Source organism: Lynx rufus, unplaced genomic scaffold (genome assembly GCF_022079265.1).
Source record: "Lynx rufus isolate CCGP_SWC_20201006 ecotype Redwood Valley unplaced genomic scaffold, mLynRuf1.p SCAF_15, whole genome shotgun sequence".
Taxonomy (NCBI): Eukaryota; Metazoa; Chordata; class Mammalia; order Carnivora; family Felidae; genus Lynx; species Lynx rufus.
The window spans coordinates 31946791-31958807 of NW_025814829.1; the positions used below are offsets into that span (position 1 = coordinate 31946791).

At 49.3% G+C, this 12017-nt stretch overlaps 1 protein-coding gene across 1 annotated transcript; it reads right to left on the reverse strand.

Annotated features, from left to right (window-relative positions):
• Positions 1-6984: 6984 nt before the first annotated feature.
• RD3 (RD3 regulator of GUCY2D) lies at positions 6985-10593 on the reverse strand. The gene is made up of 2 exons (XM_047077285.1): positions 10283-10593; positions 6985-8460 (listed from the first exon to the last, which is right to left on the reverse strand). Exons 1-2 carry the CDS (start codon positions 10576-10578, stop codon positions 8163-8165), a joined length of 594 nt encoding a protein of 197 aa, XP_046933241.1. The 5' UTR covers positions 10579-10593; the 3' UTR covers positions 6985-8162.
• Positions 10594-12017: the final 1424 nt, after the last annotated feature.

Here is a 12017-nt window from a genome sequence, read left to right on the forward strand (position 1 = left end):
CTGTTTCCACCCAAGTGAACAGGAAAGGGGAAGAAAAAGAGTGAATCTATGCTTTCCTTCCCCCTTGAAGCACTCTTAGGAGAATAGCCAGGGTTGATATTTTTCTGGGGATTATCTGATTCTGGCCATGGAAGGACTGAGTCATGAGAGTACATATCCTGGGTTATTCTGCATTAGACATTTAGTTATCCTAAGCAGAAATGTTTCCAAGTAAAGAGAAGGTGTTACTGAAATGCCCAGCACTGTGCTTGTGGCAACTGTGAGTACTAGGCTGTTCCTAGAGGATAGGATTTTATTGTAAGAAAAACAGTTTTCCAGGAATCCAGGTCACTGCCGGAGAGGTGGGGAGGCCTTTACAGTGGATGAGAAGGGGGTTCAAATTCTGGTATAGCAGTAACTCTCTGTACAACTTTGGAAAACTCCCAAACTGCCTAAACTCTGTAGAGTGGGATAAAAATACCTGCTTCGCCATGTTGTTTGTGTGGATAAAATGACCTAATTGTGCACTGTGCCGAGCACACATAGTAAGTGTCCCAAGATGGCAGGTTGTTTTCTTGCTGTTCTTGCCATGATGTGCCCTTTGGTGTTGGGCATGCTAGAAATGGTGCTGCTGCCTCACCTACCTCCCAGGGGAAGTGTGGAGGTCAATGAAAAAATGGATCACAGGACAGAAATATCATGTGCTGTTAGATGGGAAGGAGGTGCCCAGAATGGAGCCTGGGGACAGGGCCCTGAGGACACAGAGGGCAGGTGAGTGGGTAGAAAGCAAGAGCCCACGGGTAGAAAGCAAGGTGCCTCTTAGCATGGAGGGAGGGACTCAGAGTAATCCCCTTCTGGTTCCAGGAGCTTTATGTGCCTTAATCTCAGTTAATCCCCACAACAACAGGGTCATGTAAAAACTATTACTCAAATGAGAAAACAGACTCAACAAGTTTAATTTTTTTTTTTTTAATCTTTATTTATGTTTGAGAGAAAGAGTGTGAGCAGGGGAGGAGCAGACAGAGGGGGAGACACAGAATCCGAAGCAGGCTCCAGGCTCTGTGCTGTCAGTACAGAGCCCGACACGAGGCTCGAACTCACGAACTGTGAGATCATGACCTGAGCCAAAGTTGGACACTCAACCGGCAGAGCCACCCAGGCGCCCCAGGACTCAACAAGTTTAAATAACTGGGCCCAGGTCACACAAAAGGAGAGGATATAATGTTGGAGCAGCATCTGCCCCTGCCCAGGCCAAGAGCCATCCCAGGCAGCCTTGTGGTTGGAGAGGAGAGGTGGGCTGGCTGTGGCCAGTTGGGGGTGGGGGGAGGGGAGAGACCTGTGTGTCCAGCTCATCCATGGGGACCCACAGCCCACAGGATAGACTCTCTGGCTGAGCTTCCCATGACCACCAGGGGGCCTTCATGCGTCTTCTGCAGGTGAGACCCAGCTCAGTTTCCCAGACTGACTTGGGTCTGAAGACTGCTGTAAAGCCTCATGGGTCAGAGTGTCACCAGCGAGGGCACCTCCCCCCTCCCACTGGCTGTTGCCAGCTGCCTTCTGGTCTTGCCACCTACTGGATTTCAACTCTCTGTCTCTGTCTCTCTCTTACACACACACACACACACACACACACACACACACAGCCTCATGAATAGTTTTCTACAACACACACCAGATAATTGTCATCCTACCCGATTGTACGCTTCCAGGTTTATATGAAACAACTCAGAATCCGTCATTCTCTCCATCTTTTCAGTTGCTATAAACTGGTCTTTTCAGCATTCTTTAAAAGATACATCTCATGTCCTCTCCAAGCATCTCCTGAACATTGCTAAGCAAAGATGATAAACATCTATGTGACAGTCTTGCAATCATCTGTCTCTAACCTAGCATAAGGCCAATGTAATAGTTCCAAAGTGCATTCATCTCCTATTGAGATGAAGTTATTTAGGCACGTATTAGATTCAGATAGATTCAGATGTGACAACAGAGAATTTCCTGAGCTCCCCCCCTCCCCCCCCCCACCCCGAGAGTAACCTAAAACAGTGGTTCTCAGCCTTGGCTGCACAATGGAATCGCCTGAAGAGTTTTAGAAAACCTGATGCCTGAGACCCATCCTGAGTTTCTGATTTATGGAGTCTGGGTTGCAGCTGGGCACTGGAATAAAAGCTCTCCTGATGATCCAATGTGTAGCCAAGCCTGAGAACCACAGATCTAAAAGATTAGGGCAATCAGGTTCAAGAGCAATGATTAAAGAGCTGAGTCTGGATATCCCAGAGGAAGGAAGGTGACAAATGATCTTCAGTGTGTCCCATCGACTTTCCATTATCCATACTAATTGAAAGGAAAACTGTCACGAACAACGGTCAGATATTTAATTTGAAAGTTCCTTTATAGTTTGCAATGCATTTGATCTTATTTTAACCTCACCACAAGCCCGGGAGGTAGACAGCATAGCTATGCTTATCTGATAGATGAGGAACAGGAGCCTCAGAGAAGTGAGTGATTTGCAAAGATGTAAGGGGAAAACCGTTTTGCGAGAACTATAACCCAGAATTTCCAGCAGCCCCAAAGTCCCCACAATTTTATCTGCACTGTTAAACTCCCCTCCAGCCCCCGAGGCAAGGCAAAATCTGTTTATGAGTAAAAGATAGGAAACCTTTTAAGAGCAGATGGAGTGGTAGAGAGAAAACCAACCAAAATGAGAAGTTCCTCAGCAGATGAGGAAGGATGTCCCATGGCTTCATCCAGGGATTATGAGAAGTGTTGCTGCTTTATTTCATTCACCACCTACTATGTGCCAGGCATATTTTGGGAGATACACACTCAAGTCAGACACGCACCCTGGCCTCATAGAACTTCATCCACTGAATGATATGGATACATCATAAAAGCCTTAGTGTTCATCCACAGCTCCACGGGGTCCCAGCCCTCCAAGCTGGTGTCCACATGCACCCATCTGTTCAGCACATTTGTAAAGTGCCTACCTGCATCCAGAAGGTAGAGCCCGAGAGAGGAAAGGCCCGGTTCCTGCGCTTAAGGATTTCACAGAGTATTGGAGGCAGCGGAATGGCTCAGAAGGGGAAGGAGTGAACAGAAACACCACATACACTTACATCCCTGTGTGCTAAGTACAGCGATCAGGATCTGGGGCACTGTACTGAGAGGATGTAAGGCTCTATAACACCGAGGAGCAGTGACACAACAGAAGGATCCCTGGCTTCCAGGTCTAGGCAGGCCACTTGCCTACAGCCTGAGACAAAACAAAATACACCTCACCCAATGGTCAAGATCAACTGGAGATAAAGGGAGTAAACTGCGAAGGACCATTCAAATGTTAATAAAGGAATTTGCTTGAAGACAGAGCCATTTCCATCCTTAGCAATATCGATGCACTGGCTTATTTGGATAAAAGATGTATTCCTCCCGTCCCTTGTGCACATTAGGGTGGTTTCTTTGCCTGGTACCTTGATTTCTTTTCTACTAAGGACAGGCTAACCTCAACTAGATCCCCTCTGTCCTGTGTTCTGGAGCCTGGACCACTTGGCGAGAGCCGAGCAGAGGCCCCCAGTCCTGAGCAGGGACCAGAAGTAGATGCTAAAGCTGTTAACTTCAGGACTCAGCTACACAGAGACGACAGCTTGTTCCCAGCATGGAATTCTCCCCACACCAAACCCTAGCTGGGAGGGGAGACTGGGCTGGAGAACTTCCAAGTTTGACTGCAGGGCTTTGGGCATGTTGCATTTGTTCCGGCAAGGGAATTATAACTGGAACGCAATACAATCAAATGTGCTAGAAAACACTCCAACTTCTGCTGGCTTGTGAATGCCTTTCTCACAAATATAAAAACTCTCAGACATTTTTAGAAACTTTAAAAAATCGTTCTGTTATTTTTGCCTTGAATACGATAAAGTCATGATTTTTAGTCAATGTTTTTATTTTTAGATTAACACCTGACTAAATAGAATCATGTTAATTTAATACTCTGTGCAATAACACTCGTAAAAAGGAACAGATGCCAATTTCCCCATTTAACAAATGATGTGAGGTGTTAAATTGTTTTAAAATAACTGTCTAAAAATGATTTGTCGATAAATAAATTTTGAAATAACATTTTGTGTTATGTTGGGGAGCCATATGAATATTAAGACAGACCAAAATTTCACTACATGTTGAATAATGGCAATAAAAACTATTTTTATTACCTACTATTAGAATTCTTGAGATTTCCCGCGAGTTATTTTGATACATTTTAGTGTATGGCAAGAAAAGAGGAGGCTTTAAGGTTGCTATTTGCAAACATGTCCCAGAAAATAAAGCACACAGACATGGAGAGCATTTTCATCAAATGAAAAGTCAAATTAGATATATTGCCACTATCCATATTTTAACATTACTTTTTAAGGTATTAGAGAATCTTGGTTGCTGTGGAAGAATTTTAATCAAATGAAAATAACAAGGATCTGAGTAAAGAGCGTCCTTAGGCTAATTTACAGAGTTGTTCTCATTTATGTGCAGTCATTAACCTCTTGCATATTAACACTAATGTTCCATAAACACTTTGTTTAAGCAATTCTTCATTGTGAAATTAAATAAATGCTATCTGGCCAAGTATAAAACAAATTATAAATTTTGTGTCAATGTGTGAGGCTTGATTAGATCCTCAGTTCAAAGAAATGAAACTGCAAAAATCACTTGTTGGGCATGGTTAGGGAAAATTGAATATGGACTGGCTATTAGATGATATTAAGGAATTACTGTTAATGTTGCTGGGAGCGATAGTATTGTGCTGGAGTCACGCAGGAAACTTCCCTTATTCCTTTGCTATGCAGAGCGAAGTATTCAGGGGTGAAATGTCATCCTGCCTGGGATTTATTTGAAAATACTTCACCAAAAAATAGATTAAAGCAAATATGGCAAAATGTTAATAACTACTAAGCCTTGGTGACAGGCATATGGGGGATTCTTACACCTTTCGCTATCCCTTTCTTCTGTTTGTAAATTTTCATAATAGGATTTTTAAAAACTCCGCGAAGTAAAATAAAATCTAATCACCAAGGGTTCCAAGCCCCCACTGGCGCCCTCTAGTGGCTGGTGGTGTTGAGCTGAGGGGACCAGGGCCGCCCTGCGGGGCCTTGAGTGTGCTCTACCCGTCCTGCCCAACTGTGACCGCCGCTACCACACGCTCACAAGGAGGCTCTCAAACTGTTTTGTTCTTTTATTTGTTCTTTTATTTGTTCTTTTTTTTTTTTTTTTAATGTTTGTTTTTGAGAGAGACAGGGCACGAGTGGGGGAGGGGCAGAGACAGAGAGGGAGACACAGAACCCCAGGCTGGGCTGTCAGCACAGAGCCGGAGGTGGGCCTCAAACTCAGGAACTGTGTGATCATGACCTGAGCTGAAGTCCGATGCTCAACCCACTGAGCCACCCAGGTGCCCCTGTTCTTTTATTTGTTCTTATTGGGGATTTAAACACAGGAATTGAGTCAGAGATCATTACTCTCTTTTCATGACTTGAATCCAGAGGAGCGATTGGAATCCACTGCAGGACAACCGGTGTCTGAAGCTGGTGGGTTCTGTCTTGACCGAGGTGGGCAGGGAAGGCTTTCACGGACGGCCCGTTACTTCACCTTAAAAAAGAATAGGACGTTGCGACGCCTGGATGGCTCAGTCAGTTGGGCATCTGACTCTTGGTTTCTGCTCTGGTCATGATCTCATGGTTTCTGGGTTCAAGCCCTGCATCAGGCTCTGTGCTGACAGCAGGCAGCCTGCTTGGGATTCTCTCTCTCTCCCTCTCTCTGCCCCTCCCCCCCCCAAAAATAAATAAACAAACATTAAAAAGAAGCACACAGCATTGAAAGTCTCAGATCTTCTTTTTCTTTGGGGAGGATAGGGACATGTAAGGTGGTGGGAAAGGAGGAAAACAGTAGATATTCTCTTAACTGACCTCCTCTGAATCATCTCCTCCACAATCAGGTTGACCCTGACACTCCCTTCCCTCAGAAAAAACACGCTGACCCACATCCCGTGTATCCAGAAAGCTCACAGCTAGTCAATCCTATTCTAACTCTCCCCGCCCCTCCCAACTGAGTTGCCTGCTCACCAAGGGTCACTTCTGCTTGTTCCAAACTTGTTTGTGCCCATTATTCTTATTGGTATGGTTAAAGTACACACAGGCCAATAAAACTGAAGTGTGGATCTCCCGTCAGACAATCCACACATGTCACAAAATAACGAACACAGCTTGGCAATTGAATGAACTTTTTCCTATGTCTTAACATAAAATACGTAAGATGTTTGAGGTATATATTTTTATTTAAGTGATTTTCTTTTTTTTTTAGGTTTACTTTATTTATTTTGAGAAAGAGAGTGTGAGCAGGGGGAGGGGCAGAGAGAGGAGAGAGAATCCCAAGCAGGTTCCACACTCAGTATGGAACCTCCATGCAGGGCTCGAACCCACAAACCATGAGATCATGACCTGAGCTGAAATCAAGAATTGGACTGCTTAACCGACTGAGCCACCCCAGTGCCCCTATTTAAGTGGTTTTCAACTGCCACCAATTATGTAATGAGACAACTCCTTCATCTTCACAGTGTTCGATAAGGGGTTTTCCACCATCTTATGATTTTCTGTCCAGACTTGAATGAAAATAATCCCAAACCAGATGATTAAAAAAGTTTTTTTCTACTGAGCTTGGTCAGGGAATATATGGATTTTTTTCCGTGTTGACTGATCTCCTGACATTTTATTTAGACTAATATTAAGATCCACTTGCGGGGCGCCTGGGTGGCGCAGTCGGTTAAGCGTCCGACTTCAGCCAGGTCACGATCTCGCCGTCCGTGAGTTCGAGCCCCGCGTCAGGCTCTGGGCTGATGGCTCAGAGCCTGGAGCCTGTTTCCCATTCTGTGTCTCCCTCTCTCTCTGCCCCTCCCCCGTTCATGCTCTGTCTCTCTCTGTCCCAAAAATAAATAAACGTTGAAAAAAAAAAATTAAAAAAAAAGATCCACTTGCATTTTCTGAGCATGCACTGATAGTTGGGGACAGACACTTCCTCCACCATCCCACCACACCCCACTTCAGCCCTCGGTATGTGGGGAAGCCACTAGACTTTCCAGACACTGGAGCACCACATGTCCATTATAAAGGTCTAACCGTATTAGAAATGGAAGGACACCAAATGAAGCCTGTAGGGAGGCTCTTCTAGAACTTTCACTTGGTTCTTTGAGGCCAGTTAGGGGTTTAAGCATCACTTTCCTTGAGGACAGCCAAAGAGCACGTGTGACCAGATACAGAAGGTGCCCTGGAATCAGAGGCCTGGGCTCTCAGAGCAGTGAGTAGGAAGGCCTTGAAGCTCTACCTCCGGAAGGAGCTTCGAGGTGTTGGCTACATCCTACATGATGACACTCTGGGGTGGGGCAAGGGTAGCCTACTTCTGATCCCAGCCACCTTAGACCCTCATGCCAATTCCAAGGTAAGAGATGTGTCAGACCACAGGGAGGTGGAGACATGGCCCTTGGGTCTGTCCCATCATAGCCCAGCACTCAAGGACTCAGGGGCAGAGACTATGCCTACAGGAACAACCTCACTGGCTGCAGTTTAAGGTGTAAGAATGAGGCCCTCTCTGAGCCTCCGTTTATGCATTTCACTAGCTGAGGACAGTGGACCTATTGGCCTTTGTGGTCCCTTTCAGCTCTGCCTGACCATGGGGCTGTGACCCATCTGCAGTGGCCAGACCAGCCAGTCACAGCAAAGAATGGACATCCCAACAAGTCCCACATTACCCAGGGTGAGGGGGTGAGTAGGACATCCTTGAATTGGGGGTGAGAACCCAGGTCTTGGCAAAAAGGGCAAGTCTTCCCCTTCCGGACAGATGGGGCCGGGGTCTGTCTGCCAAAACCCTGAATCTCTGCGAGGCAGGGAAGGGGACGCTGCAGCGGACTTTCGACTTTCGCAAGGGAGGAAGGGGGGCCCGCTGCGGCTCCAAGCCCTGACCCTGAGCCGTGTGGCTGGTGGCAGAGTGTGGGCCAGAGGGTTGCTGCATCTTACAGGGCTGTCTTGGGACGGGGCCACCTCTTGGGCCCCTTGTCGAGGGCAGGTGGGGAGGTTCCAGGACTCGGACCCGGTCACCGGCCTATCATGCCCTCCCGCAGGTGTTCTCGGCTCCCGGGCAGGGTAGGGCACGGGTCAGTCCTCTTTGGGCGCCCGGAACTCGGGCAGGCTCCAGGTCCGGAGCGGCGGCGGCGTGTCCCGCTCCACGTCCTCCGAGATGGTCCGGATGTCGCTGGTGAAGGGAGAGATGCGCGCGCGGGTCTTGAAGGTGGCCAGCGCCAGGTTGCCGCGGGGCCGCAGGCTCCACTGGCGCGTCAGCTTGCGGGCCTCCTCCTCCTGCTTCATTCTGTCCAGGACCTCCTGCAGCACCGAGCGGAAGAGCTGGGACACCTCCCGCACCTCGGGCTCCTGCTCGGCCAGCAGCTGCCGGAACCTGCGGGCAGAGCGGACAGGGCTGTGCGTGAGTCACGAGGCGTGGCCCGTGGCAGGTGGCGGGGGGGGGGGGGGGGTCTAACCCCGGGGGCTTCCCGTGCACGCCCAGGGGCCAGTTCCCGGTTCAGCCACTTCCCCGCTTCTGACGTCAATCAGAAACCACCCCACCTCCCCCACTGCTCCAGCCTATCCTGAGTTCAGCTCCCCGCTCGGCTATTTCTGGCTTCTGTGGGCCTCAGCTTCCTCATCTGTAAACTGGGGTCATAAACCCTTCTGTGGGGTTTAAAGAGCTACCATAGGTGAAGATCCTGACATTAACCTCAGGTTCTCGGTGCCAGAGTATTAAGGGTAGCCCACTTCCGTGTTAGCATGGCCCGGCCTTACCAATGTGAGGCTTTCTGGCTAACCTCTCCCACCCTTCTCTGCCCCCTGGCCAGAGCGATCTCTCCCAAATGTGTATCTGATGATGGCACCAGCTTGCGATACTCCTTCCATAGCTCCACGCTACCCACTGGGTGAGGTTTTCCTCTGCCTCAAATGTCTTTGCTTAGAGCTCAAAATGAATAACAGTTATTAGCGAGTCCATTTAACATCTGGTTTCCTCCACCACCTTGAGAATCACGACCTCTCAAACTTTTCAGCAGTGAGACAGGAAATGTGAGCGGACAATCATGAACACATGTGTGTCCCTAGCCTCCTCCTCACTTAGGAGGTTTGGTTTACCAGCCTGAATTCTGTCAGCAACCCCCCGCTCCCCCTCCCACCGCCACGACTCACCCCACCCCTTTCCTCAGGTGCTTCTGGAAGTAGGTACATTTGGCAGGGGCGGGGGAGGGGGGTTCCTTGGTACAGAACAAGAGAAACGGGAGAGGGTAAGAATTCTCATCCTGGAGGAAGAAAGGGCGCCGGGGGTGGAAAAGACTACAAAATCCAAAGGAGTGTAGCTAGGACGGAAGAAGAAGGAGTTTTAAGGAGAATTTTCAAGAAAAAAAAGGTGTACAATAGATGCTTGTGTTGGTTAAAGAGACGGGGGACTAAAGATGTGGGGAGAGTAAGTGGGGTGTTCAGATGCTTTCCTGTGGATCTGTATTCCTTTACGAGTGCTTGGGGAAGTGCAGCTAAAGAACTTGAGTGACTTTGGAAATTATTGTTGGTTGTTGGGACCACACTTCTTCCACATCACATGAATCCAACTAGGACCGGGCCATGTGGGTCCAAGCTTTAGCAAGGTTACATTTATATTCATGAGCATTGTGGTACCCACGCTCTAAATCTCTAAATGTTCAGTGCCCCAGGCCTGCGGACGCTGTACACACACGCATGCACACGCACGCACACGCACACACACAACACAAGCCCACGCACACATGCACTCACGCGTGCGTGCACAGCCCCCTTAGGCGAGCTAATATGAAAGCTGGCTTGAAATAGGATAATTGAAAACTCAATTTTGGAGAGATTACCTGGAAAGCCTTTCTAAGAAGGTAACATAGAAGATGAACTGATGAAGGAGGAAGAGCTGGCTACGTTAAAATCCAGGGCAAATGTAAGCCAGGCGGGGAGAACAGAAAGCTCCAAGGCCCGGGGTTCTCTCCCGTCAAAACTCCTGTGCCTCCGGGAGCTGCCTCCTGCCTCCTTCTGAACCCCCAGCTCTGGGCTGGGATCTTTCAGGGTTGGCCTCCTGCCTTGCTCCTCTTAACAGGTAACTGGGTCATCTGGGTGCCCCGTCTCCCGGTCCAGTGGCCTCAGGCCACCGCCACGGCAGCCACACCCCTGGAGCCCACAGTGCAATGGCTGGGCCCGGTGCCAGCGGCAGGGGTTACCTGAGGATGGCGGGCCCGCAGTAGGACGGGTGGATCTTGGCACAGACGTCCTCCAGCTGCAGCCGCTCGCCAGGGCTGAGGTCGTAGGTGGGCCGGGGTGTGCTGGCCAGCCAGCTGTAGTCCACCCCGGTGCAGATCTTCCTGACCGCGTTGCTGCGCTCCCATTGCTGCCTCTCCGCCTCTCGCATCTGTCCCGCCAGCTCCATCATGAGCGTGTCCAGCACCATCTCAGCCGGCCTCCGGGATGACGGCCGCGGGGGGCCTTCATTCCACCGAAGCCATGGGATGAGGGACATGGCCCCCCCAGGCCCTGCCGAGACAGGGCAGGAGTGCGTCTTCCTTGGACCCCTCTGTCAGTTAAGGTGGGGAGAACAAGGGGGAGGGAGGACAGCTGGGACCTCAGCGAGAGAAGACCTGCTCCGCCCTCACAGCTGGGTGGCCTCAAGTAAGTTGCTTAACCTCTCTGAGCAATCATTTCTAAATCTGTAAGACAAGATCGGGCTGTCGTGAGAAGCAGTTGTGAATAAACTCGGGGCTCTCTGCACACCACGTACAAGTAGTCTCACGTTATAACGATCCCTAATGCACGCAGATGGCTGAGCCCAGAGACACTGCCCTCCTGAATCTCTGCTAATTCCAAACAAAGAAGGAAATATACTGTGTATGGCTGAGCACAGTCTTATCCCTATGATTTAAGGGGGAAAAATACACACCTACATCTTATGTCAACCTGACAGGAAAACACCCTGAGTTTCTTAATGCCCCAACCTGTTGCTGAAGGAAGCTTGGAACTGTATGGGGTTGACATCACCCTGCAAAAGACACAACTTACCATTCATTTATTCAGAAGCCTTAATCAGGTACTGTGTGCACACCTGTGGGAGGAACACAAGCAAGAAAGCATGTCGGGGACCCTGCTTTCCAGCAGATATCAATAGAAAGAGGTAAACGTGACTGATGAAGCATAGCATCAGTATTGATGGGGAGCAGAAGGAGTGACTCTGGGTGATGACAGGGGTCATGGAAAGCTTGTGGACGAGAGCAGGGTGAAGAGGGAATGCAGGCTTCAGACATATGGACTGATGGAGAAGGTGTCCCAGGTGGCAAACCCAGCCATGATACAAGGAATGTCGGGTGCAGAAGCAGAGACCCTAACTCATATATCCACAAGGTCATGTGCAATACAGGTTTGGTGACTGACTGACTAGATGAATAGATGGATGGATGGATGGATGGATGGATGAGTGGATGGATGGATGGATGGGTGAGTGGATGGATGGATGGATGGATGGATGGATGGATGGATGAGTGGATGGATGGATGGGTGGATGGATGGGTGGGTGGGTGGGTGAGTGGATGGATGATGGATGGATGGATGGATGGATGGATGGATGGGTGGATGGGTGGGTGAGTGGATGGATGGGTGGATGGGTGGGTGGGTGGGTGGGTGGGTGGATGGGTGGGTGGGTGAGTGGATGGATGGATACATGATTGGATGGATACATGAACTGCCATCTCAGACACACCCCAATGCCTGTCAGAGGTGGGTTTGTTCCTCTGATAGCAGTGAAGGTGAGGGCCATTCCTGGGCCCAAATCTGAAGTGGGTCTTTAAGATGCCCCAACTGCCTTTTCTATGACCTTCCCCCTCTGGGGAACCCTCTGTTCCATGCACCAATGGTCTTCTTCCTGCCCAGACCCCCCAGAGGCCGAGGAAAGTGATTTGATGAACTCAG